The sequence below is a fragment of the Penicillium argentinense genome (assembly GCF_028826775.1).
Source record: "Penicillium argentinense strain IBT 30761 chromosome Unknown utg000004l_segment0_segment0, whole genome shotgun sequence".
NCBI classification, from domain to species: domain Eukaryota; kingdom Fungi; phylum Ascomycota; class Eurotiomycetes; order Eurotiales; family Aspergillaceae; genus Penicillium; species Penicillium argentinense.
In genome coordinates this window covers 4,776,139-4,801,355 of record NW_026622663.1, presented here as the reverse complement: position 1 = coordinate 4,801,355, position 25,217 = coordinate 4,776,139, and the positions used below count along the sequence as shown (strand labels likewise).

Here is a 25,217-nt window from a genome sequence, read left to right as displayed (position 1 = left end):
ACTCCGTCGGAGTCGCTTATTCGGGGCGGACATGGAGGTGCTTGGGGCAGAGGCTGCACTAAATATCCCGCAAGCTTTCGCCTGAGCGGTGCCGCAGGATGGCACATGAGCGGCGCTCCAAATGCCCAGACTTGGTCACCAAATAAATATGGAGAGAGAGACGAGCATGGACGCCGTAGACGAGAAAGAAGTGTTTGCGCGGATTTACCGTGGACAAAGCGAAATCAAGAAACATCCGTCAAACAGCCATACCCGCGTGGGGCGGTGGCAGCAACAATCGCAGCTGAGCCTAGCAGATTCCCAGAAGCGGAAAATGCAGGACTGGGGGGAAGGGGGGCAAGTGACAGGCCGCGGAGCCAAGGCAAAAGGCATGGCAGATGCGTGCGTTGCGCCTGCCGAAGTCAAGAGCGACGAGTTGCGCGTTCGAGCAGGTCACAGCGAGGGTGCGACCCCCTGGTCCATGCGCCAATGGCCGAGCATGGCCGAGCATCAGCACTTTGATCAATGGGGTCCACGGCCAGATGAGCAGCGTCTTGCCGGATCGCGTTTAGGTCGAATGGCCACAGTGGAGTCGGGGCGATTCGGGGAGGAAGTGTTGCGCATCACCCGTGCGTGCTGGACACTCCACTTAGGAACAGACCCTTCTCGAAAAGGTCGCCCGCTAGGCCCGATGCGGCCACCCAGGGCGATCTGATGCGGCTGACTCAGCGAGGACAAGCCCTGCGTTTTCCGAATCGGGGCAAACGTGGACATGCAGGAGATGACCGAGTGAGGCAGACCGAGATGGATAGACCATGAAGATATACTAGTAGTTTGGCAAACAGGTGAGAGCTTGATATGCACCGCAAAACGTGGAGGACTGCATTTACCTTACCACAAAGCATATGCTGTTTTGATACAGGCCTGGGTAGGTATAGATCCGTAAATGCAACCAAGCGGTGATCGACTTGACCGACGACCAGTCCCGATCAGACTAGCACCAAATATACTCTCCATGGATGTTAACAACACTTAGTACACTGAGCATGAGCTGCCCATGTGACTACCCTTCTCGAACAGTGGGGATTGCCCGCCATGCGACTTGGGCTGCGTCACTTCGAAGGTTCTGCCACTCGTCGCAGATGCCCCAACTGCGACTAGCAGCGCCTTCGCTAGGAATTGCCGGACCCTAACCAGCGGTGTGAGCATGTGAGCTAGAGCCTCCGATCTGCGTGCCATTTGATTCATAGGTATCCCATGACTCTGTGAGTAGTTTGTGCCCCGCTGCTCATTTTTGCTCGACATCTGCTCGGCGTGCAATAAATAACAGCTAGTAGTACCTTAGGACTGGATAGGGAGAGGACCGATGCTCCACAGCAGAAAGAATTGGGAGAAATCCAAAATGTTGTAAGGATTGGCATCAAATAATATACCCGCTGGTTCCTGTCAATCATTTTCGGTCTCCCCGTTCAAACAAAACAGAGTCTTTCCTCAGATCTCGCACTTTTTCGGCCCACGCTTCCCACGTGGCCCGTGCGGCCCGTCAAGCCTCGCCGAGCCTTGAGTTGTCCGCGTTGAGCCACTCGCTTTGTCACGCATGTAGCCTGGCCAGACACATTACGAGGCTAAAGCTGCATACCTGACAATAGTTTTTAAAATAAACCCGCGCAAGATAGTGTGTACATTGATCGGATCTCAGTAGTCACTATTGTTATACTTTCTGATCTATGAGCCAAGTTGGTATTTGACATATGGCACCAACTTGACATCTCCAATCAGGTCGTTCTGAATAGGCCCGGGAGGATCTGACCCATTCTCACCCAAGAGTGATACAGTGACTGTTTCGACGTCACCCGCGATGCTGCGAGCATAGTTCCACGTCGTTGGGACCACCACACTCACGTCATTCGAACCCTTTTGTAGGTATGCTGTGATATCCGCACGGGGAGCCGTGAGGTCCAGAGGCGACAATTGTTTTCCCTTTGCATAACGACGAGCAGTGTGAGAAATGGGGGAAAGAACGAGATATGCGCCATCTGCTGAGCCGTTCGTGGGCGGCCAGGTCAATTGAGTCGTGTGGTAGCCTAGACCCGATGAGTTCCATCGACCTGGGTCCAAGGTAAGAGAGATGGGAGCTGGTGAGTTTTGTTCCGCTTGACTGCGATCATGACAGCGTCCGAGACATTACTCTGTGCCTCCCAATGCTCCGCTGTCAAAATCCAGTCGGAGAGCATGTTGGAGCTTGCAACCTCGGCCGACGGGAGATGTTTGCGATCCCCATTGGAAAGGACCAGGGACTGGCTGACCCTGCTAGCAGAGATATGGGCGATAGCACCGCTGCTATGCGTGTCATATCCATAACCGAGGAAGGCGCTTGAGTGGCATGCTCGATGGAACTGCCTGCGTCCTTGGCATTCCAATGATGAATGTCTGGTTCACTGCCAGACAGAGGTATGACCACTCGGTCTCCGCGTCGAGTAAACTAAGAAGAGGCTTCTGCTATCCCATCCAAGGATCAACATAAATGGGGTCTTTTGACTATTGATGAGTACTGTACCAACCGACGCGTTGGTCTCGCAGAACACGAATGCATCATCTGTACCGGTCTCAGAGTTCTCGCGCCACGTAGAGTACCACGTACCATTAGACTGCACTGTAATCTAGGGATTCAGACCAAAAGTTTGAAGCTTCAAGGCAGCTTGACCAGCAGAGACACTGGGGACATTGCGCGACTTAAGAGTTTGAATTGCTCTCTGAGTGGCAGACTTGTCGCTATTGCCATGAGTATAGGCCCCTGGGTCTTCGACACTTAGAATCACAGTTAAGCCCCCTAGAGCATACTTCTGGATATAATACAGACCGGACAAGGTCATGTTGTTGTCACCGGTGATAAGGAGAGCTCTGTATGCGGGACCATCGGGTGCAAATATCCCATTGTGAACTCGAGCCTCAGGCAGGGCAAAGTTCTCTGGCGACAAGTAACTGTAGATATATCTTCAAATAAGACCCTTAGTTAATAGATCACACACAAATGAACACTGAACTTATTCTATCCGCATCAATCAAATCATTCGATGTGTACATGGTTGGGAAATTGGGGTTTGTTCCCGACACCTTATGTAAATTGCCACATCCGTGCGCGATACACCTGACAGCTGGAGGTATTGCACTCGAGCAGTATAGTTGAGAAGGTCCCCAAATCCGTGGTCCCAGGATGGTTGCTTGTCCGAGTACATCTCCGAGAATTGGTAAAAGAATGCTCTATACCGGGGCCATGAGGTGACGTAGTAGTTTCCGGAGTATGTTTGTCCATGGAACACCATCTGGTTAACACCGCCAACTGCCGCGAGATTCACGAGAGAAAGCAGCTCGCTGTGGGTGAGCCGATATGCCGTTAGGGGCACCGCGCCCATTTCGCTGGAAATGACGCGCTTGTCAGTGAGGTTTGCTGGGCTGGTAAACTGACGAGAGACATCGATATCGGGCCTATGCAACAAGTGAAGCCGATAGATGTGGTCAAGGCATTGAAGACCTGGGGGCTTTACCTCTGGGCCAGAACAGATGTAAACGCATCTATATTCATGATTGTAGGTGATCGGCTTGATCTAACTAGCAGTACCATACTTAACTACATACAATTTCAGCGCGGCCATCGTTAAGATAGGTCGTGTAGAGGTCGTGTAGAAGTCGTCACTCCACCACCTCTGTGGCGGTCGGGAATCATTTGGAATTTCCATAAGTCTTCAAGACTATTGCACCGTGGAGGTCCACCCTTGTATCAAGACTGTTCATAACAAGGATGGTCTGCAGCCTAGCCGAATCCGGCCCAGACGGTCTCATCATAGTCTTGGCGGTGGGGCTTGAGATATTTTCTCTGTGTAACACATTGGAAGCCAATTTCGAATATTGCTGTATCCCTGGCGGAAAAATAAGGCAGTGAGGATTTCTTGGGCATTCGAGTGCGTTGAACTACATGATCAATTATCAATTAGGTGTATGAAACCTTGGAATTTAAGCCTATCATTACGGTATGAAATATTTAAATACCCTAAATATGCACATGCAGGCGCTAGCGAGGCTAACGAATCGAGATCTGCCAATAATAATCACTGGATTTAGGGAGCCGGCTGACCGCCCCCTAAGGATAGTGACTATTATTGGCAGATCTCTACTTGTGTCCCGATAGTATTCGACGGATTCTCACGAACCCCTATGATCGGAAGAACTGAAAAAAAATCAATGTAAAAAAAATGTATTGGACTAACTAGCCAGGGTAGGGGTCAGCCATACTAGGTTAAGGGACAAACACTAGTTAACGTGATAGCTGCACGTACTTTCCTTCACGTCTTCGAATAGCACTTCCATCGAGTTCCAGGAGCACTATAGCGTAGAATATGTAAGCCACGTGGCTATTACTCCAGTTGTTTACCTACGCAGGCACCCAATTTCTACCTCCAATACCCGCAACCTATGGTAACAGTATTGGGCAAAATTTGAGTCTTGTGCATAGGATATACGCTTCTTTTGATATACATTTCATTTTTCCTAATCAAGCGTAAAGTGGCGGGGCCAAGAAGATTTCTGAATTTTTCTGTTGTCCCGGGGAGATGCTGAACTTGCGGTGACGGGGAGTTCTTCAGCTGAGCTGAGCTACCCCACTACGAGCCGTCCATAATACTCGGGTTATACTGGGCAGATGTGGATCGAAGTAATAGAGCGGAGAATTATGGAGCAATTTCCGTAATTATATCGTGGAGTGTGGGAAAGAAGGGGAAATAATCTACAGACTAGATGTTAGAATAGGAAAGGGATGTACAAACACCTCATCGTAAATTCAAACTATTGCCTGTAGATCAAATATGTTTCTCTATTGTCACCGTTTTCGGCTGTTGGTTCTGCAACTGGATTATCCCCTGTGGCCGTTGGGATGTCTACATTGGTTTCCGACATATTGAAAGAGAATATCAGACTGTTGATGGATTTTTCTTCGGAGGATGAAATAATTTCCGGTCTAGAGACACAATGTGCTATTTGTGAGAAATCAAGACGCAAAAGAGTGGGAGCTTCTTAATATACCCACGTCCCTCTCGTAACGAGCTGAAAAGTGTCTTTCAGCTCAGCTCCACCTGCAAGTGGACAGCAATCGAAGAATCAGCCAATGCCAACGCGAATCGCGTCCATATTGCGAGTCAATCTGCAGCCAAATTCATCAGGCCAGCTGAAGACCCCGCATGGATGAACATCTGAGAAGGACTTAACCCGTGGTAGACCCATCGGATCGATCAGACGCAAGTCTCATATAAATATCCTGAACTCGTACCTGCCATTTCGAAAAAAATATCTTTCCACGTCCCAGTATCAACCGATTCTTCAAAATGAAGACTTCTATCCTTCTTCTTGCCGCCTCCGCTGGCGTTGCCCTGGCACAGCCTGCTTTCCTCAACGAGCGCGCCAATTCAGTCTGTCCCTCCATCAACGGCAACCCTCTTCAGCCTACTCCTGCATGCTGCTTTACCGTGCCGTGGACTCCAGAACATTATCCTTACAGCGTCTGCATGGCCCGTAAGATAATCCCCTAGTCAAAGATACTTAGTAGGGACCAACTCTTGCTGACCTGCATTGAACAAACAGCTTCGAGTTCAACAAATACCGCCGACTTCGAGGAAAGCTGCCGCAAAATCAAAGCTACTGCCCGACCTCGGTGCTGCCCTAAAATTTTGATCGCCGAAAATGAGAACGACAATATCGGTGACGACCTTCTCTGTAGAGACCCGCAGTTTGTTGCTTAGAGCATTTGATTTAGGTGGTTCAAGGGGAAATGGCGATATGCAGAATAGATACATCATATGTTGACACAATAAACAAGACGCCTTTTCCTCCACCCTCTCTTAGCTGTGTAGAACTTGAAAAAGCGTATAGGTCGCTCTACACTCATCCGAGACCGCGAAGTTGACCACCGCTATCCTCGATCCTGGCACCGAGCTTTTCTCATGAACACAATAAAGCCAGAAGATTAGGCGGGGTTTCCGATCCTTCTGAGCAGTGGTGGCTAGTCAGTCGACAATGCATTTGATCATGGCATCGATATCATTCCGCAGAAACAACTATTAACTCCAGACTAGAAATAACCTGGGATTGATTCATACAGAACTCCAAGTGCCTCCGGGTAAGTCAGGAACTGGGCAACCTCATGTAAATTTTATTGGAAGGGATGTTGCCTCACCCCCAGTGGAAAGAGACGTCTCGCTACCTTCACCGCCATGTTACTCTATTGCATTCCCCACCAAAAGGCTTCTGGCTCAGGCGCCAATGTAAAGAGGCATTCTACCATACCAGAAAACCCGACAAACGTACTTCCTTAACGAGGATGCGACTCCCACATACCTATGCTAGGAAGGACGGGAGGTCTGCGAGTACTGAAGGATGGTGATTTCTAGCCTAAATGGCCAAGTGCCCGTATTAGGTCTACGCTGCTTGTTGTAAAGCCAGTCGTGATTGCGATCCGATGATTGGCGCCTATGTCGGCCACAGCTCCACTAGCGCGGGTGCCCATTGTCGTGAAGCTGCAGTGTGATGGCTGCAGCCTTAGGCACCAAGCCTTAGAGCAGGTGATTTGGAGCCAAATTCTTCCGGCTGCGGACATAGGTCCAATGTGGACGTGTACACTGGCCATCTTGAGCATGACAGTCTAGGCATACAGCACTTGTGAGCGTAAGGATATACCCAAGTTAGAAAGAATCATAACTAAGTCAAAACAGCCAATTCATGGAAAGGTATAGAATGCTATAGACCTGCGGCTATCTACTTGTATATACCCCCGAACTCGTAGCCATTGCCAAAAACCCAGATTGAGAGTCCAACAGGAAGTCTAAACCCTCCAAGATCGCGCCTTGTGACGAACTCGGCTCGAAATTGAAGAGGCAGGACGAGCCACACCGCCACCGCGCAGACGGATGGTCTTCCCATCTAGCCAAGTACTCACAGTCGCGTTGTAGTACAAGGTGAAGCCTTGTGATTGAATGTTCTTGAGAGTGCTCAGGGTGTCTGTGAAGTTGCGAACCGTGGTGTCGGCAGTCAAGGTCCAGTTACTAGTAGAGTCCAAAGCGACGTCAAAGGTGGCATCTTTGTAGCCGGAGTAAGCAGCCCCAGTCCAGCTGCTATAATCCGCCAGAGTCCAGCCAATATAGCTGCCATTATAGGCAACCAGATCACCAGACAGACTCGACTCGGATACCGAGACAGTGACCTCGGCCGGCCTGAGGCTGTTGTTGTCCGAGTAGCTGGCGTAGTAATCGAAATCCTGAGTGATCTGGGAATAATTGGCGACAACTAGGATTCCGGAGGCGGTGTTGAGCTCGGTGTTGTTGAGAGTCACCTTGCCGACCAGATTGCCAAACCACAGACCTGGCATGGTCGAGCCTGTCGTGGTAAATTTGGTGTTGGTCAGGTTCAGAGTGGCACCGCTTGACCGGGTAGAGCTGCTGAACATTGCTACGCCGCCCAGAAGACCGGCCGTGCACTCGCAATTGACCAAAGTGGTGGACTGGGCACCATCTGAGAAGACAACAGGACCTTTCTCCGAGACACTGACGACATTTTGGGCATATATCGAGCCCAGGGCGTAGAAGGTAGCAGAGCCGATTCCAGCAGCACTCGCAACACTGTCCTTCACATAGATGTAACCTCCAGGTGAGTCACCGGAGAAGCTTGAGGAGCGCATGCCACCAGAGTATACTTCCAGATTACTGGCGTAGATGGTTCCATTACCCGAGGCGTATAGGCCATGGCTCACAGGGCCGGACGAGTACAGCCATGAGTTGGTAACATTAACGACCGTGCCGGTTCCGTAGGAGTAAAATCCAGCAGCACCGTTGTGAACAGTGACGTTGACATGGTCAAATGAAGCAGTGGAGGCGTTGGCCTTGGTGCAAGCTTGTTAGGGTTGTTCGTTTCTGGAGTCATCTAGATGAAGAATTTACCACGTTGATCGCCGCATTAAATCCCCAAAAACTAGCATCGTTCAGGTTGGTGGAGTAGCCACTCTTGTCGAAGGTCATGTAAGAGCCCGTGAAAGAGCCTTTATCTGCCACGAGCAGGACGCTGGTGTCGTTCGCCGTGGCATACCAAGTGACATGATCGGCACTTGCGGTCTTTCCCTTGACATTGCGGGTAGCCAGGACTAAAAGGCAACAGCAAAATTAGATCGAGTTTGTCCAGTTTACCTTAAACCATGATACATACTGTCTGAAGGTTGCGATAAGACCATCGCAATGTCGTAGTCGGGGATGATTGCATTGTCCGCTGCCCATAACGAAGGATCGATCACGTCCGAGGGATCCTCAACGGTCACCGAAGCCAATGCAACGGCGGGCCAGAGTAGAAGAGATTTGGAAAGCATCGTTTCAGGAAGCCTGGTGATCAATTGAGAAAAGCTTGAGCCTGATCTGCAGAATTTTGTAGATACTTCAACTTTTCCACGTTATATACTCCTCGTCAATGTGCAGCCCTTCCCAAGGCCGCGCAATGGCCTTGCTCCATAGGGAGCTCACTCCGCAAACTGACCTGCTTGGAAGGGGCCTTGTCGGGTGGAAGTGGGGGAAGAACTCCCTGAAGATCAAAATCCGGGGCAGTGTTTGTGAGAAACTGGGGAAAATACCGGGGTGACAGGTTTAGCTTTTGTGGACCGCCGCTAGTAAAGCCCCCACATCCCGACTATACCAAATGATACCCGGTGAAAATGTGAAGGGCTGAGAAATGGTAAGGACATGAAGAATAGAACTGTGCCAATGAGAGGCGTACGCAAGCTCCTAATCTAAATTCCGCAGCCCACGCGGCTGAGGAGCTGGGCCATATCCCGAGGTGAGATTGCATATGTCAGCAGGCTGGAAGTTCTGGGTGGACCACACCAGAGGTAAGCGGTCAATCAGGAGAGTGGATTTCGAACAACAGATATATGCATATATGGAGGAACTGCATCTAATGACAGCTAGAAAAGACTGTACAGGAATGTCTCTTCAAGACACTCCAGAACCAAGTCAATCCAACGAACGCCGGGGATGCCCAAGAGTGTCTAACATGCCAAACTCAACAAGATATTACTCATAAAAAGGCCAGGCCATGATCATAGCCACTCTCACGCTCAAGAGCTCCAGATATCAGCCCCTGATAAGGCTGCCAGGGCAAAGTGACTACCCAAGGTCGGGCGCGCGCGGAAGGAATACGACTGTCCGGCGGAATACCCATTACTGGCCTCAACCCAGTATCGATCCGACCATGGCGCAGTGTTGAGCCCATTTGCCAAATAGCTGTGCAAGTCACTGATGAAGAGATTGCGCGCATCGCCAGTAACAGTGGCAGCAACAAATGACTGCCAATTCGTCTGGCCCCAGTTGATAGCTCCATCGAGCGGGACCCCCGCTGTGCCTCGTACAGTCGGGTAGAAATCGGCTGTCGCATTGTAGGCTTCGTCTGGGAAGACTTTCAGGCCAAAGAGTACGTCCGGGTAGTGGTTGAAGACGAGGAACCACGGAGTAGTGTCGTATTGAATCAGGAAGCGGGTGCCCGCCCCGTCGGTCCCGAGATGATCAGTCCAGATTTTGTCGGCCCATTCTTTGCCAGTCGTCGTGTAGTTTGTCTGGTCAGTCAACGCGCCGTACGATGCCAGGCCCACCGCGGCCTTGACCGCGAGATTGGTTTGATTGGCCAATTCGCCCAGTGCGTCATTGAGCGACAGCTGGGAGGCTGGGTACAGGCCATTCGCATAGAGATATTCGGCGAACTGCTTCAGCTGAGCAGAATACGTGTTCGACAAGTCGGTGTTTCCAGAAGCCTTTTGATACGCATAAGTCAGGATGATAATGTTGCCGCTCTCCTCGATGGGCATTTCCTCGCCATCTGCTGGATGTCCCGTGGCATTGGGATAATTTGCACCGAGCTCGTGCACCGCGTAATCTTTCGTATAGGCATCGCTGCCCTGGTACTCGAAGACCGGAAGAAGGAGCAGTTTGAGATACTCGGGACTCAGGCTGTAGAAGATGGGGAACGTGGCATAGATGACATCCACGGTGTTGATGTTTCCATCGCTGGAGATTTCCTTGATAAACGCTTTGACATCACTGGTGTCCAGAGAATCGTTCGGAATAGTCAATTCGATGCCTCCGTACACCTGTCGCACAGACAACGCCAGAATATCCGAGTAATTAGACCCGTAGCTGGACGTTCCGGCGGAGTCGATCAGTCCGTCAAAGTCGGTCGACTCTCTGTAGGCCGAGGCGTAATCATCTAGGAAATGCACGACTGCGGATGCGGTGCTCTCATATGAGGCTCGGTAGTAACCCGTCTGGGCCGCGCCGAGGAAATTAATGGACTCCTCGCGCACGTGGCCGATGGCAAAGGTCACGGCGGATTTACTCGCGGTGGTGCCCAGATCATGTGCAAAGCCCACCACGCCGCCCGAGGTCCAGTCGGCGTGATTCCCGCTCAGAGTGCCATTGATAATGAAACGATCTCGCACGGAGACGCGGGGGCCCGACTGAATGGAGAGCGAGCTGCTGTCGGACGGGCGAGTCGCGTAGACGGCACTGCCCCACAGAGCTTGCCCGTTGCTGTTCTGCGAATAGGTGGCGGCTCCATTGGCTTCGATCTGGAACAGGCCCGTTTCCGCGCTGGTGGAGTAGCTCCAGCTCGAGTCGCTCGTCTGGCCGGTCCAGCTCGAGTCGATATCCGAGTAGATCTGCACCGCGGCCGAGTCGCCTGCGGTGACGGTGACGGTCAAGTAGGAGAAAGGCAGCGACTGGCGCACGTAGTTCTTAGGCGAGACGGGCGAGAAGAAGTCCAAGATGAACTCGCGCGAGCCCGCAGTGACGGTAAACGTGGAGTGGGTGGAGGTGTAGGTGGCGGCGGTGACGGTGGCCGACTCGGTATTGTCGTTAGGGCTGGCCACGCCGAACAGGTTGTATGCGATACCATCTACGCGAGCAATAACTGACCAAACCAGGTTGTTCCCCGCCCAGAACTGCGCGTTGCTGTTCGGCAATGACGCGACCAGATTACCGGGGATCCATGCTATGTCGATCGTCAGTCTTCTGCTGGAATGGTGTCGCACATCAATACATTGATGTACTACTACTGGTAGAACTAAAGTAGTATGTAGTGGGGATCCCAAGAAGATGGACCAAATTTACGACATCCCTCCCTTATCCACAGCCAAATGCCACCGTAACTCACCCGACAAGTATGGACTGCGCACCGCCAGAGGGTATGACGGAGGCTTCACTGGTGAATAGGTGACGGCACCACTGGTCGACACCAGACAGGATGCCAGCAAGGCGATGGTGCCCCAGGCGTGAGCAAACATCACTATCGTGCGTCGAGCCTCGAGGAGTCTGTCGATCCGATCACGATGGAGAGGGGCGATTATCGATTATATAGTATATTTTCCAAGACGATCCCGCGCTGCGGTCGAGACCAGAATGCCATTGCTGGGAAACGGGGGGAATTTAGTGGCTTCAAATACTTCGCAGGCGTTCGGTGCTGCTGCTGGACCTCCGAGCACGCATGCGATCACAACATGGGCAGAGCACCTTGCGTGAGAACCGTCCGCCTGCACATCAGCCATGCCGACGAGGAGCGTGAAGTGCGAAGAGCCGGACCGCCATTTGATGCTGGGGTGGTGGAGATGCTCTGCCTTCCTCGCACCTCGAGGTTGTTGCAAGCACGCCATCCGCTGCCCCCATGGTGAGGCTGCCCATCACTGCCAGTGTGCACCCCCCAGCCTGGTGCGCCAGCCGATCAGAGCAGCTCGAGAGGCGAGAGCCGAGCAGGGCAAGGTCCCTGATGTGGGAAGCATCTGCAGATGTTTGCTCGAGACCGAATGGCGTCAGGAGGGGCCCGCGGACACTCGGCCAGCTGACCGGCCGACTTGATCTCATTCCTCTGTTCTCACCGACCCTCAACCCCCATCGGGTGCTCTGCAGCCGAATCTCACGCCATTCTCAGCACGGCTCAAGCGTTTTTCTCGCTTTTCCTGTTCCTCCCCGCATCGTCGCGAGGAATGTGCCAAGCGGCCGAACATGGCCGGATGCCTGTATCGGCGAGAGAGATGTGCTGTCGCACTTGATCAGAAATACACCGATGTCTTCAAGCTGGGCTTTCTCATGACAGAGCTTTCTTCCTAACTTGCTTGAACACTTGCGAAGTGAGTAGAGTATTGCCGAAGGCGGAGTGGACGTTCGTTCGTACTCGTATCGGAACGAGTTCCGTGGGACAACAATTGGAACAATGCAGGGAATGTTCGGAGGATTTAATCTGTACGCCGAGAGCCCAGCATCCTTATGAATTACTAACAGCAGGTTCATTGTTTCTCCTACTGGCAAAGTACCCTAAGGTAGGCAGGTCGAGCATAAGACTAGTCGTGCCTTTCGTGGTGAGGGCGGTAGATGTATACCAGTACTACCGATAAGCGAGTAGGCCAGGAGTACGCGGGATAATTGAATACTCTACCTAAGGTAGGTCCTGCACAATCCTGTCTAATAAGGGCTTGCCTTCGTTAAGAATCGCTTTGTCCGGGCACGCAATCGGCGATTTTCTGTCTTGTATGACTCCATCAAACCGGCATTCCACCAGACTATGTACTACATAGTCTAGTAGGTGATCCCCCATCATTCACACCATTGATTAGCTCACCCAGTATCGACACTGTCGGCCAAGCCACATCTCTTAAGTGTTGTGATTTCTGGGCGACACGGCCCCCACAGGTGCACTCGCTCGCTGAGAGGGTGACACCCCAAGTCTGGTCTCTCCCATCCGCCGGGTTCCTCCAATCTCTCTACCATCGCATACTCTTTCATCTTATCTCCCTCATCTCCCTATAGCACCTCATTCCCTATAGCATTCAGGTAACGTGAGAGATACTATGCGACTGCAAGCGGCCCGAATACCTGCAGGCGACCCAACTGTGCATGACAATCAGGGGCACGCAGATCAGCTGACGACGGCTGACGGCGACACACCTCGTTCACCACTCACGGATCGGCCCTCCGCAGCTCATGAGTTACCACCAAGCTGGGCTCGACACATGGACCGTCGGGCAGCGCCTACTGCATGGGACCGAGCCGGCACCCCTGGAGATCAGGGGTGTCGTGTCGCAGACTGGACCTGCACAGACTGATCAGATGTATCAATTTGAGGGATTCTACAGTACTGTAAGGGGGGCGAGGATGCATCGGGTGGATTGTCATTGGATGGCTTGAACATGGTAAAAGTATCAGACGCGAGCAGACGCGGTAAAGATCGTACGGCCATAAGCCTGATATCCTGACATAGAGATTCCCAATCGGTACCCGTGATTTGCCCACCCGACGAAATCCCTGATCTGGCGCTGGTGATTGTGATATGTTACAATATCCCGGATTTAGTCGCAAAACACTGCGGGGTGAGGTGATACAACGGATATCTCACAATCCGCAGTCGTCCGGGGAAGTCTCACCAGACTGTCCGTACATTATAGAATTGACATATGGTTACAGACTGGTCGCGCGAGGTGATCACCTCTTGAGGCAGGCTCGTTGCTGGTGGATATGTGCATTCGCGGGTTGTTTCTTTGTGGAACCTCTCGTCGTACAAGCCAACAAGCATCGGACGTTATGTAGAGCTTGTTTGGACCCCGACTACGAGTACCGACTAACAACGTGGATGGGCCTGGGGTATTCCATCCCGGGGTAAATGACAACGACCAAACAGATTCCTACCGATATCTCAGCAGAGAAGCATCCGTAGAATGCTCCGAATCTTGGTGTCGATCGAGAATGACCACCGAGATTACCTTCCTATCGTGGGGGTATGGTGTTTCTGGCGTACTAGTACGACTTTTCGACAACCTCAGGCCATATCTGACGTGCAGCGATCGGGGGACAACCTAGTCTGATCTGTAATTGTGAGAGCAACATGGTGCAACGCGATGGTGTGTTCATGGCGTAGACGGTGGGTAAAGACATGATTGATTGCGGATGATCAGCAGTAGACTCAGGATTCAGGACCGTTCTGTGTTGTCCTCCGGTTGGTACGGGCCGCCGTGCTGTGAGTGCTCACCACCACGGAGTTGATATCCCGTCGGATCTCCGATCCTGGATAGTACCACTCGACGGCCGTGTGAGGATCAAGGGTTTATGGTCCAGGAGGCCCGTCGTAGAAAACATGGGCCGCGAGGGAGTGGTTCCGCGGCCGATCCCGAGGCCAAGCCGCATTCCTCGAATGGAAGCGAAGACGAAGGGCCCGATATACCATCCCTAGCGCAATCAGCCTGATCTTCCCGGGTACATTAGCGTCGTTCGAGGCGTCCAGAAGACCGGAAATCACGTCCTGCACGGCGGCGGCGGGGGCGTCGGGTGCCCCAGCCCGGCTGTCCATTAACCAGTTGTCGCGCCCGGCCCGTGGCTGTTCTGTGCTGGACGACCAGGGTCTGGTCGACAGCCTCAGCCTCCGTGCACGGCCCCGGCAGGGCAGCAGGAGGACCAGCAGGCGAGGCCCTCCAAAGCGGCCGACTCCACCGAGTTTGGGTGTCGTGGGATTTGCATCGCCGAAGCCGGTGGTGGGCCCTGTAGACCTGCCGCAAACGGATCCGCCAGCAGCGCGGGGAGCAGCAGAGCTGCTGCTGTTGCAGAGCAGAGGGATTGATCGGAGCCGAGTCGAGCAAGCATGCGCCCTCGTTACATTGGGCTGCGCAAGGCCAACCCGAGCGGCCGGGTCCAAGTTCCTGCGCCGGCTGCGCGGATCGTTTGACAGTTGGGAACGAAATGTGAGCGAAATGCGGCGAGTGCGGACTGCAACCTCCATTCGAGAACGTCACTCCCCTCCTGCACTTTCACTCTCCCCCCACCCACCTCCTCCCCCCTTCGCCTTCGCCGCTCCCTGTTCCCTTTTTTCTCAGGTCGTCTGCTCGTCTCGATAGATTCGTGTTCCATCTTGTGAGTGTTCCCGAAGGTGGATCGCACTGCCTGCAGAACTTGGACCTGCGATCCGTGGAAGGCCCAGCAAATCTCCCGCGCCCTGACAGCTTCGTCGCTTGGCTCGCCCAGACCCGATCCTCCCAGTCGTGGGGTTCCGCATCCAGTCTATCGCTAACACCCGTCGCAGTCGCAGTGGGTGCGAAGGGAAAAAAAGGGAAAAAAAGACCAAGACACAAAAAAGACGACACAAAGAACCCCGAGAACATTCGAGCCAGCACTCGCCCCGATCCCGCAAAACCCCCCTCTCCCCCCCGGCTTCGCTTCCTCGTTCGCCACTGCTCTCGCTTCGCCGGTTCTGGTGGGAACACCGTCCTTGCTTTTGCCCTCCGCCCGAATCCCCCGAGTTGGAGATTTTCTTTCCCTTCTCTCCTCTCGATCGCAGCATCGCGCCGCCTCTGCTTCCCTGATCGACATCCGTCCTTTGTCTCTCGCAAAGAATCACCCCGTCAAGTTCCGTCCGCATTCGGCCGCGGTTGATAAGATCGCCTTTGCGACCGCTTCAGCTCCCGGAAGTCGATGCTTCAACAGTGACGTGTGAATTTCGCGGGGTCGCATGTCACCACTGTTCTTCCCCCGTCCTCTACAAGATTTGAGGACTTTGGTTTGATTATATTCAGAAAAGAAAGGGTTCGTCGTTTTTGTCAGAAGTGTCGCCCTCGGTTCCTTCCCATCTCGAACCATGTACGCTATGGAGCAGGAAAGGGCCCATCCGGTGCCACCGCCGCCGCCGCCGCTGTCAATGGACCGCATCTCTGCCCCGTCCGCCGCCTATCCTACCCCGGGCTCTGGCCCCCTCTCCTCCGACCACCTCGCGCCGATCGAGACCGAATATGACGGCCGCAAGTGGTCGTTACAGGTCGTGCAACAGCCCATTCGAGCTCGCATGTGTGGCTTCGGTGACAAGGTGGGTGCTATTTCCGCAATCTCCCATGGACTCTGGTTCAGCGCTGACTCGACCCGTTTTCTCTCTCCAGGACCGAAGACCCATTACACCACCCCCATGTATCCGACTCATTGTCCGCGATCTGCAATCCGGAAAAGAGATTGATATCAAGTATGACATTTCCACATTGCGCTTCCCCTGGGAAGTACATGCCCGCTAACAATCCGCCCAGTGAGATTGACACATCGTTCTACGTCCTCACTGTTGATCTTTGGAACGCCGAAGGTACCAGCGAAGTGAATCTGGTCAAGCATTCCGCCACCTCGCCCTCCATCTCGACTGCCATGTCTTCTTCCTATCCTCCCCCGCCCTCGAGTCTCTCCCCTACCTATCCTGCCTACGGGCAAAATCCCTATGGCCCACCGGTCGGCTATCCCGGGATGAACAGCTACTACGGCAATCAACAGATGTATCAAAATCCCTATGGGCAACCAGTCAACTATCCGCAATACGGCTATCCTCCTGGGAGCCAGATGCCTACCGCCATGTCGCCGGCCGCGCCTGTCTCAGGCGCCCAGGGAGGAATGTTCACGCGCAACCTGATCGGCAGCCTGAGTGCCAGTGCTTTCCGGTTGACCGACCCTGAGAATAAGATTGGCGTATGGTTCATTCTGCAGGATTTGAGTGTGCGGACCGAAGGCACTTTCCGGTATGTCATTGTGGCATTGTCAAGGGCGTATCTGACGAGTACTTGCTAATTGATATTGTCAATAGCCTCAAAATGAGCTTCGTGAACGTCGGAACTCAATCAACCGAGACGAGCAATGGTGCCCCCGTTATCAACCACGGCGCCGCGCCTGTCCTGGCCTCCGTCTTCAGTGATCCTTTCCAAGTGTTCTCGGCCAAGAAATTCCCCGGTGTCATCGAGAGCACACAACTCAGCAAGTGCTTCGCGTTGCAGGGCATCAAAATCCCCATCCGAAAAGATGGAGTCAAGGGCCCTCGCGGCCGAGGTGGAGACGGAGACGATGACGATGGTGATGACTATTAAGAATGGAAGGAGTTTCTTTCCAATGAGCTTGCTCATCTCGCCCTAATACTACATGAGTCCCCACCCAATGCGGAGCGATTTCTAATCTCGAAGTCCTCTGCGGGAGACGAATGATGAACGATCAGGATTTTCTTTCATGCTTGGGTTGGCGGATCAAGACACGGGGCACAAAAAGGAGGCGTGTTGGCTTAAATGGTGTTTCGGCGGCCTACTTTTCTTTTTCTTCACTTCTTGGGTTTCCTCTTCCTCTTTTCTCTTCTTTTCTCTTCTCTTCTTTTCTCTTCTTTTCTCTTCTTTTCTTTTCTCTTCTTTTCTTCAATTTTTTCTTCTCTCTATTGCTACACGGATTGGTGCTGGGGGTGTCTGGCTTTTGTGATTTTGGCCCTTGGCCGTGTTCATACCTCGGCGGCGACACTGCTGCTCGTATATATCTTATTGGGTAAATCATTCTGTATTCAATATTTCCAGAGTAGATCTGTAGATCGCCAAGTGGAGCACGCCAGATAAGTACCGAGGGACTGGTAGCTCTTCGGATCCCATCCCTGTCCTTAACACCCCAGGCACTAGTTCCGGGATGCATGGTTGCACGGGCGGGACCCCAAGCCGTGGCGCAGTTAAGGTTAAAATGGGGCTCCGACAACAGGGATCCGGGAAAACAACCAATGACGGCGTCGGGGATTTCCATCCCTGACCAAATGGACAATCTCGTATTTGAAATTGCATGAGAGCCTCGACCTCCACCACACGATAGGCCTGGTCTCAATACGAGATGGAATTTGTCGTCATCAAGTGGAAGTCCCACGGCCTTATTTAGGCAGCACTGATTGTTTACGACACATGCCCGATCGGGAATACGAAATGACTTCCAGGTTCCAACTGACGCATATAAAGCTGGTCGCTTTGCTCCGTCCTGAATTCAGAAAGATGAATAGACAACATATATTTTTCAATTAGCAAACCGAAATGTACAAATTAAGTATTTTCGCAACAGCTCTCTTCGTGGGGTCTTCCTTCACTTCCTTCGCCCCCATCAATGTTGACACCGCGACACATATCCCAACATACATCAATACCACCGCCTCAGGTGCCAAAGTCGCTCTTTACAACAACATCCGCTTCGCCCAACCACCAATAGGCAATCTACGTTTCCGCAAGCCGCGAACGCCACCGCCGACTCAAGACGGCATCCAAGATGGTCGGGATCGGCTCTTCTCGAGCGACTGTGTGTGCGCGGCGCCTTCGCAGGTGCCCTTCCCGGGGTTGAATGGAACAACGTGGGGAACGGAAGACTGCCTCTTCTTGAATGTCTGGGTGCCGGAAGGTGTGAAAGCGGGCGATAATGTCCCGGTACTGTATTGGATGTATGGGAGCGCGTACGCGTTTGGGAGTAAGGATCTCTTGGTAGATGGGATGGGATTGATGGATTTAATTCGACAACCGCAGGAGAGGTTTATCTATGTTTCTGGAAATTATCGGTATTTCTTTCCTTTTGCTTTTCAAGTCAACCACGGGGGTTTTTGCTCGTCTACTGACTGTGCAGTATGGGAATATATGGATGGACCTCCTCCGCCGATGAAGACATGGATGCGAATGTCGGACTTCATGATGGAATTGCTGCGCTGGAATGGACAAAACAGTACATTGCGCGGTTTGGCGGTAACCCAAATGACATCACTGTCCTTGGTGAAAGTGCTGGCGCAGCGATGGTTGAATTGATGCTCGTGGCCGAAGAGGGAATGTGGCCTCTGCCGTTCCAGAAGGTAACTCTCGTTCCTCCACCAGTCCAAGGTAATTAATAGCTGACCTGCTTTGATAGGCATTTATTTCATCACCGGCACTTCTATCAAGACGAAATGTGACAGCTCGCCGCGAGTACGTCTGGCAGCAGGTGCTCAACAGCACTAATTGTTCGTCCCTCGACTGCATGAGACAAGCATCACCCAGCACCCTCGAAGCAGCAAACAAAAATGTCCTCTTGGATATCAAAAGCGAAAGTGGCGGTGGTAGCTTCGGTCCAGGAATGGGTATTAGTCCTTTCCCAGATGGCAAATTCATCACCGACGCAGCCATGGTCCTTTTCAAGCAGGGCAAGTACAATCGCCAATTAAAATCCGCGATCATCGGCAACATGGCCGCCGAAGGGTTGATCACGGCTCCGGAAATCACCACACCGAGTGAGCTTGCTTCGCTTATCCGGTTGGCATTCCCCAACGCCAATGCATCTAGTATTCGGGCTCTCCGAAAGATGTATCTGTATCCAGACTCGGAGTTGCTCCAAGTTGGCCAGGACTGGGTGACGGATGCTGTTTTCGCATGTAACGCAGAAGTTATGGCAAAGGCATATGGCCCGCGTGCGCAGAGATACGTTTTCTCTATTCCGCCAGCTGCTCATGGTCAGGATCTAGAGTGTAAGTCTCCCTAGGAAATGGGTGGGATGGTTGCTAATATTACTACACTGCGTAGATATTTTCTTCAGAGACAACACGACAACTCCAGTTTCGAGCCCGACTCTTGCGCGACAGTTTCAGCAAGAACTACTTTCTTTTGTGCGATACGGAGCAGGAAATTCATCGGACTGGCCTTTGTATGGGAATTCCTCCAACATTGCGAATGTCACGATGAATGGACTACAAGTGCAAAAGGATCCCTGGGCTGAGAAGCCGACCTGTGAGATGATTATGCAGCTGTTAGAGGACCGGGCGAGTGGAGCATAACAGCTTGGACATTGTCAACTTGGAGGGATCAAATGGCCATCCTGGCTACAGAATATATGGTATTGTCTGCGGGCTATCTGGCCTGGCACTCGCTTCTCTGGCTTGAATGGATCGGAGACTAGTGTCACACTATGGATCTCGTGTACTGCATATCATGGGCAGGTCATTCTGGTGACCGGGTGGATAGCCGAAAGTGCGGTTCAGAATGATACCAATAGAAATTCAGATTAATTAAATTGCAAAACTACACTAGTGTATGGTGAAGGTGGCCAGGGAAATCGAAATTACGTCATATAAGTTCTGTTCTCCTTTCTTATCGAACCTTGGCGCATTCGCAAGTTAGGAAATCAACGATGCGCGTGGTAAGAGAAACGCCAAGCAGATTCAGATGTGGTCGGTTAGATGATATTATATCTGGTGGTGTTTTACTGATTCCAGTTCCTGCGACTCTTTCTTCGCTAGTAGTAAAATTAGCTGCCGTTGTTTGAAAGATATTATCAGGGCAGAAGCCCGTGTCAGCCCCGCACATCTACTCTCTTCATGCCGAGGTCATCTACATGGAGGTTAGTTCTCGATAGACACATAATTGATAAATTCCCTGCACCTGCAGAAGAGCGCCCTGTCAATATTGAGACATCTGCTTCTCTAGGTATTATTACGATTAGTAGTGCTCATCATGCCCGGGATTTCGCAGACATCCGAGTTCAGTCATATCACCCTCACCGAGTTGCACCCCACGCTCGGAGCAGAACTCAGTGGAGTATACTTCTCCCAGCCAGTTGCAGAGGATCTTTTTCAAGAGATCTTGGCTGCGATCACCAAGGTGCGTCCAATTTGATCCTACAGAAGCCGGCGCCATCTCACCTCAGCAGTATGGCGTCTGCGTGTTTCGCAACACAGGCCTCAACTATGCCCGCCACGTCGCATTCGCCGCCCAGTTCGGTGAGCTGGACGATGTGATGCCCTACCTCGCTGGAGGACGACCTCGCCGACTCTCTCACGTCCGGCTCTTCGACGTGGGCAACATCGATCTGGACGGTGGCGTGTTTGCGCTGGGCAATGTGCGACGCGAGTGGAAGAGGGTAACCCAGCAGCGGCCCTGTCGTCCTACGTCGGTCCCCTGACTCTGACTGAACCCATGCAAGGGCAACAGTCTCTTCCACGTGGACTCGAGCTTCAATCCGCGTCGCGCCGGGTACTCCTTACTCCGCGCTGCTGAGCTGCCACCCACCGGAATGGGCGGAGAAACCGAATTCGCCGACTCGCGGACGGCCGTCAATGAGTCGACCTCGTACATGCAGGATCACCTGCACACAAATGACTTCATTGCCGCCCACTCACTGTGGCATTCGCGCAAGGTCGCTAGTCCCTCCACGTTCGCGGACGTTGACCCGGAGGATTACCCTATGAGCCGGCACCGTCTGTTGCAAACGCATGAGGCATCTGGTCGAGAGACGTTGTACCTGGCAGCGCACATCCACCATATCGAGGGTTTAGATCCGGAAGCCTCCGCGGCGATGTTCATCGATTGTTTTCCAATGCGACGCAGCCTCGCTATGCGCTCCGGGTCGGATGGGAGAATACCGGCGACCTAATGCTCTGGGATAACACTAGCGTCATGCACCAGGCGGTCGGAGGCACGTTCGAGGGCCAGTATCGTAGAGACATGCGGCGTGGAGACTGAACGAGCGTAGCGAGATCTGGTAAGGTCTGCCGTGAGCCGGTCCAGGTGAATCAGAATCATAGTCGTGTGAGGATAATAGTGACGCCTCGGCAACATCCCTTCCGTAGCCAAGGAAGAAGAACTTGGTGAATTGATCCATCCACTTGCGGTGACTTCTCGAAATTTCGCATGATGCCAGCCAAGAATAGATGAGACACTGAGTGCAGATCAGTGGCTTTCCATCGACAACGGTGGGTTTTCGTTCGTGTTCGACGAACCACGGACCCGCCCGACCCCAGTTTGTCTCAGTGATTTGTTCTTAAAGTCGCATTGCTAGCAGTTAGTGCTTTAGTGCTGGGTTTAGCGAGTCGGTTGGGGGCAAGTTGCTGAAGGGGTTGCTCAGGAACGTGAAACTAGTCAGGGTTGGCGGCAGAGAAGTGCGACGGTGGAGGCGGCACCGCCTTCCCTGCGGCATCGCCCAACGGGACCGTCACGCCGCGACGGACACATCCGACCGAAATAGCGTCATTGATTCTGCATCGTCGCCGGTGACTGGGCCGGCGCAGCAGACTTCGCTCTTGTTCCCTGGGCGATGAGTGGAATGGCGCGGGGTGGCCCACCATCCTGTTGATCTTTGGTGCCTGCGTCCATGAAGTATAAAGAGTCACTCCAATCTTCCGAATTCCTCCATTCATTCAGCACATCAAATCCATCTCTACATTTCATCTCTTGATTATATCTCGATTTGTTCATTTGTTCATTTTCAGAAAATCACCATGAAGTCCTTCTTCGCTCTCGCTCTGCCTCTGCTGGCAGCTGCTGCCCCGGCTCCCATCACCGAGCCCCGAGCTGAGGCCAACCCCAACTTCAACGTGATGGCTATCCGCTCGGCATCTCCCATCCACTACTCGCAGTTGAACGCTGCGGGCCAGAAATTCTGGCTCGGTGGCAAGACTTCCTCCTACTGCCCCGACATCGACGGCATTCAATGCCCTCCCGGCAACCAGACTGTCCTGGCGTCCGGTGGAAACTCTCTGGTATGTGATACCACTTTCTTTCTTGCAGTTCGAAGAACAAAGGCGGAACAAAGAACTAACAGCTTGCAGGACGTCGAAGTCCCCGGTGGTCAGCAAGTCTACGTCGCTCCCTCGGGTGCCCTGAGCTTCACCCAGGCCCACTCTGCCAACATCCCCCCGGCTCCGCAGTCGGCGGTCTCTCCTACGTCCCCGGCAAGCCCTGGTCTCACTACACCTTCAACGGTTGGGGCGCCAGCGGCTTCATGGCCTGCCCTACTGAGGACAACCGCTGGCAGGTGTTCGTCGCGATGCAGAACGCCACCGTGCCCCAAGGTAATGTCAGTGACTGTCTGGGTTTCTCCGCCATGGCTCTCCCCTACAAGGGCGAGGTGCCCGCTTGGCAGTACGCTTAAACGAGATGATCGATGATGCTTTTCTTCTCATTGTTATCTAGCGTTGCTTTAAGATCCTGTTTTCTACCTCTATATTAATGCTGTGGGCGACCACGATATGTGCATTGCTCGCGAAGATGATAACGATAGCTTCATTAATCAAACCTGTTGAAAGCATTTTCAATCACTCTCCCTGCACTTGTAAGCATCGAAATGGGTCTATTTGAACAACTAATTGAGAAATAACCGAGGAATGAAATGGGCGTCATACATTAATGCAATAGACTGGGTATCATAGATCTAGTATATTCTGCATATCTATTCTCTAGTTCCGCCAGATACGGATCGCCTTGTCCTTCCCACCACTGCCAACCTTCTGGCCGTCCGGGCTCCAGTCCACTGCAAACACCTCGTCTCGATGCCCCGGAAGATCCATCGCCAGCTTGCCCGTGCGAACATCCCACACCTTCAATGTAGTGTCCTTGGACGAGGATACGAGCATCCGTGAGTCTGCGGAGAAGCAGCATTGGTAGACAGCACCCACATGGCCGCGGAGAGTAGTGATAAATCTGCCGATCTGTAAGTAAACTGATAAGGACAGTGTTGGTGGCATGAGAAAAACTTACTTCCCGTCACGTCCATTCCAAAGCTTGACGTGATTATCGAACCCAGCAGACGCGATATATGCCATATCCGGGGAGAAAGTCACGTGGTTGACTTCCTTCTGGTGGCCCAACAAGCGGGCAACTGGCTTGTTGGAGCTGGATGGGTCCCACAGGTACATGGTGAAATCATCACTAGCCGAGACCAAGCGCTCGACAATCTTGTTGTTGACGGTAGCGGCCTGCTCGAACCGCTTGCGCGCAGCAGTGACCTTCTCGGAATCAGACTCCGGCACTTTGCCCGTATGGTCGTGGTACGCGGTGCGCAAAGCAAAGTCCGTGGAGAGGGCTAGATGGTTGACGCGATGAGCGTGCGCTGTCAGCGTCTGGATGAGGGTGCCATCCTTGGGGTTCCAGATCTTAATGGTCTTATCATGGGACGCAGTGTAGATTTGACCAGTGCCTCCCCAGCGCACACAGGTCACGGATCCCTTGTGTCCGGTCAATACGGTATCAATGCGCTTCGAGACAACATCCCACACGCGCACGGTGGAATCCTTCGATGCGGATGCCAGGCGAGGCCGGCCAGTCTCTTGAACATGGTACGGCTCCCACGCAAGACTAGTGATCCACTTCGTATGGCCCTTCATCGGCCCACCGAGCGCTTGTCCCTTCTTTGCATCCCACAACCGCACCGAATTATCCATACTACCGGTCGCGATCATCGCCCCATTCGGCGAGTACGCCACCGCCAGAACCCAGCTGGTGTGGCCCTTGAGGGTATGCAGCGGTGTACCGGTATCGCAGTCCCAGACACGGGCGGTCGAATCGCCACTACCAGACACCATCGTCGACGAAGAGACGGGAGAGAAAGAGGTTGCGAGGATGGCTTCGCCGTGGCCAGCGATTGAGGCGGCGCAGCGTGAGACTGCCTTGACTCGGAAGACCGCCTGGGGGGTATAGTAAAGCGAAACAGTATCTTCGGTGGTCTTGATTCCCGGCTGCAATAGCGAGTGATAGAGGTCTGCGAGGATGTCGATCGTTTGGCCTTCCTTGTCGGACTGATATGTGAAGCGATACGGGACTCGATCATCATCATCCTGCGCAATTGTCGATTAACATGGGCTCTTTCAGAAAAATAAATTAGAGGGAAATCAACTCACATTCCCTTGTAATGTGTTTAGCAATGTCTCGAGGTTCTTGATGTTGGCATCGACCACGGGGACCGAGACTGCGGGCCCGGTGGCATCGCCGGTCGCCTGATCGAAGAATTGAACCCGGACGCTGCCTAGGCCGCTGGGTATGCTCTGGATCTCCTGCTGCTCACGGGCCTTCTCGGCCTGGGCAACCTTTTGGCGCTTGCTCGGCGGGGGTAGAACTGTCGCCATGATCTGCGGTGGTTTGACTCGGTGGAAGGACTTTTTTCGGGGATGAACAATTTTGAAATTTTGAGGCCGCCTTATCGCGCTTATCGCTCCTCCACCTCCATATCCACCGAAGACTCTTAACTGTATTTAGTGTACTACCTAGAAATACTATTGTTAGTACTTGGTGCTTGTACCTTGGAGTACGATTTCAAGTACACTAGTGTAAAAAAAAATTGTTGCAATCAAGATGCAGAATGACCGCACGACCTCATTATTTAGTTGTGCATATTGTTTCATTGTATGTGATTAGGTGAGGCAGTGTTCGGGGAAATATATACCGGACTTAGGTGTAATGGACCAACCAGCCGACTGGAGTGAGTATCGTAGTCCATAAGTGTTTGATAATGCATATATCCATATTCTAAACCGAGGGTCATCAACCAGATTACCTAGGGGACACTATTGTACTATTCCAATTTCTCCCTATTGCCTCGGTTGCATGGCACTACACAGATGCTTACTTAGATTCTGCCAATCGCGGAGAG

The 25,217-nt window shown here is 52.7% G+C and overlaps 11 protein-coding genes across 11 annotated transcripts; 6 read left to right on the top strand and 5 right to left on the bottom strand.

Moving 5' to 3' along the window:
- Positions 1-121: 121 nt before the first annotated feature.
- Positions 122-694, top strand: N7532_004714 (uncharacterized protein; the record flags this gene model as incomplete). Its single annotated transcript, XM_056617208.1, has 1 exon — positions 122-694. One exon carries the CDS (start codon positions 122-124, stop codon positions 692-694), a length of 573 nt encoding a protein of 190 aa, XP_056477565.1.
- Positions 695-1,704: 1,010 nt separating this feature from the next.
- On the bottom strand, positions 1,705-3,632 carry N7532_004713 (uncharacterized protein; the record flags this gene model as incomplete). Its single annotated transcript, XM_056617207.1, has 6 exons — positions 1,705-2,114; positions 2,168-2,316; positions 2,545-2,632; positions 2,684-2,973; positions 3,094-3,465; positions 3,616-3,632. The coding sequence occupies 6 exons, from the start codon at positions 3,630-3,632 to the stop codon at positions 1,705-1,707; spliced, it is 1,326 nt and encodes a 441-aa protein (XP_056477564.1).
- Positions 3,633-5,354: 1,722 nt separating this feature from the next.
- On the top strand, positions 5,355-5,768 carry N7532_004712 (uncharacterized protein; the record flags this gene model as incomplete). Its single annotated transcript, XM_056617206.1, has 2 exons — positions 5,355-5,541; positions 5,611-5,768. 2 exons carry the CDS (start codon positions 5,355-5,357, stop codon positions 5,766-5,768), a joined length of 345 nt encoding a protein of 114 aa, XP_056477563.1.
- Positions 5,769-6,847: 1,079 nt separating this feature from the next.
- On the bottom strand, positions 6,848-8,377 carry N7532_004711 (uncharacterized protein; the record flags this gene model as incomplete). The annotated part of the gene is made up of 3 exons (XM_056617205.1): positions 6,848-7,911; positions 7,991-8,158; positions 8,221-8,377. The coding sequence occupies 3 exons, from the start codon at positions 8,375-8,377 to the stop codon at positions 6,848-6,850; spliced, it is 1,389 nt and encodes a 462-aa protein (XP_056477562.1).
- A 741-nt stretch (positions 8,378-9,118) lies between these two features.
- Positions 9,119-11,335, bottom strand: N7532_004710 (glutaminase family protein; the record flags this gene model as incomplete). Its single annotated transcript, XM_056617204.1, has 2 exons — positions 9,119-11,043; positions 11,206-11,335. 2 exons carry the CDS (start codon positions 11,333-11,335, stop codon positions 9,119-9,121), a joined length of 2,055 nt encoding a protein of 684 aa, XP_056477561.1.
- A 2,807-nt stretch (positions 11,336-14,142) lies between these two features.
- N7532_004709 (uncharacterized protein) lies at positions 14,143-14,811 on the bottom strand (the record flags this gene model as incomplete). Its single annotated transcript, XM_056617203.1, has 1 exon — positions 14,143-14,811. One exon carries the CDS (start codon positions 14,809-14,811, stop codon positions 14,143-14,145), a length of 669 nt encoding a protein of 222 aa, XP_056477560.1.
- An 852-nt stretch (positions 14,812-15,663) lies between these two features.
- N7532_004708 (velvet factor family protein) lies at positions 15,664-16,918 on the top strand (the record flags this gene model as incomplete). The annotated part of the gene is made up of 4 exons (XM_056617202.1): positions 15,664-15,888; positions 15,959-16,038; positions 16,100-16,576; positions 16,642-16,918. 4 exons carry the CDS (start codon positions 15,664-15,666, stop codon positions 16,916-16,918), a joined length of 1,059 nt encoding a protein of 352 aa, XP_056477559.1.
- A 963-nt stretch (positions 16,919-17,881) lies between these two features.
- On the top strand, positions 17,882-19,632 carry N7532_004707 (uncharacterized protein; the record flags this gene model as incomplete). The annotated part of the gene is made up of 4 exons (XM_056617201.1): positions 17,882-18,393; positions 18,459-18,678; positions 18,735-19,326; positions 19,382-19,632. The coding sequence occupies 4 exons, from the start codon at positions 17,882-17,884 to the stop codon at positions 19,630-19,632; spliced, it is 1,575 nt and encodes a 524-aa protein (XP_056477558.1).
- Positions 19,633-20,308: 676 nt separating this feature from the next.
- Positions 20,309-21,316, top strand: N7532_004706 (TauD/TfdA dioxygenase family protein; the record flags this gene model as incomplete). Its single annotated transcript, XM_056617200.1, has 4 exons — positions 20,309-20,455; positions 20,505-20,714; positions 20,778-21,091; positions 21,130-21,316. 4 exons carry the CDS (start codon positions 20,309-20,311, stop codon positions 21,314-21,316), a joined length of 858 nt encoding a protein of 285 aa, XP_056477557.1.
- Positions 21,317-22,071: 755 nt separating this feature from the next.
- N7532_004705 (putative IgE binding protein) lies at positions 22,072-22,724 on the top strand (the record flags this gene model as incomplete). The annotated part of the gene is made up of 3 exons (XM_056617199.1): positions 22,072-22,332; positions 22,402-22,506; positions 22,530-22,724. 3 exons carry the CDS (start codon positions 22,072-22,074, stop codon positions 22,722-22,724), a joined length of 561 nt encoding a protein of 186 aa, XP_056477556.1.
- Positions 22,725-23,028: 304 nt separating this feature from the next.
- On the bottom strand, positions 23,029-24,693 carry N7532_004704 (Ribosome assembly protein 4; the record flags this gene model as incomplete). The annotated part of the gene is made up of 3 exons (XM_056617198.1): positions 23,029-23,272; positions 23,330-24,405; positions 24,469-24,693. The coding sequence occupies 3 exons, from the start codon at positions 24,691-24,693 to the stop codon at positions 23,029-23,031; spliced, it is 1,545 nt and encodes a 514-aa protein (XP_056477555.1).
- Positions 24,694-25,217: the final 524 nt, after the last annotated feature.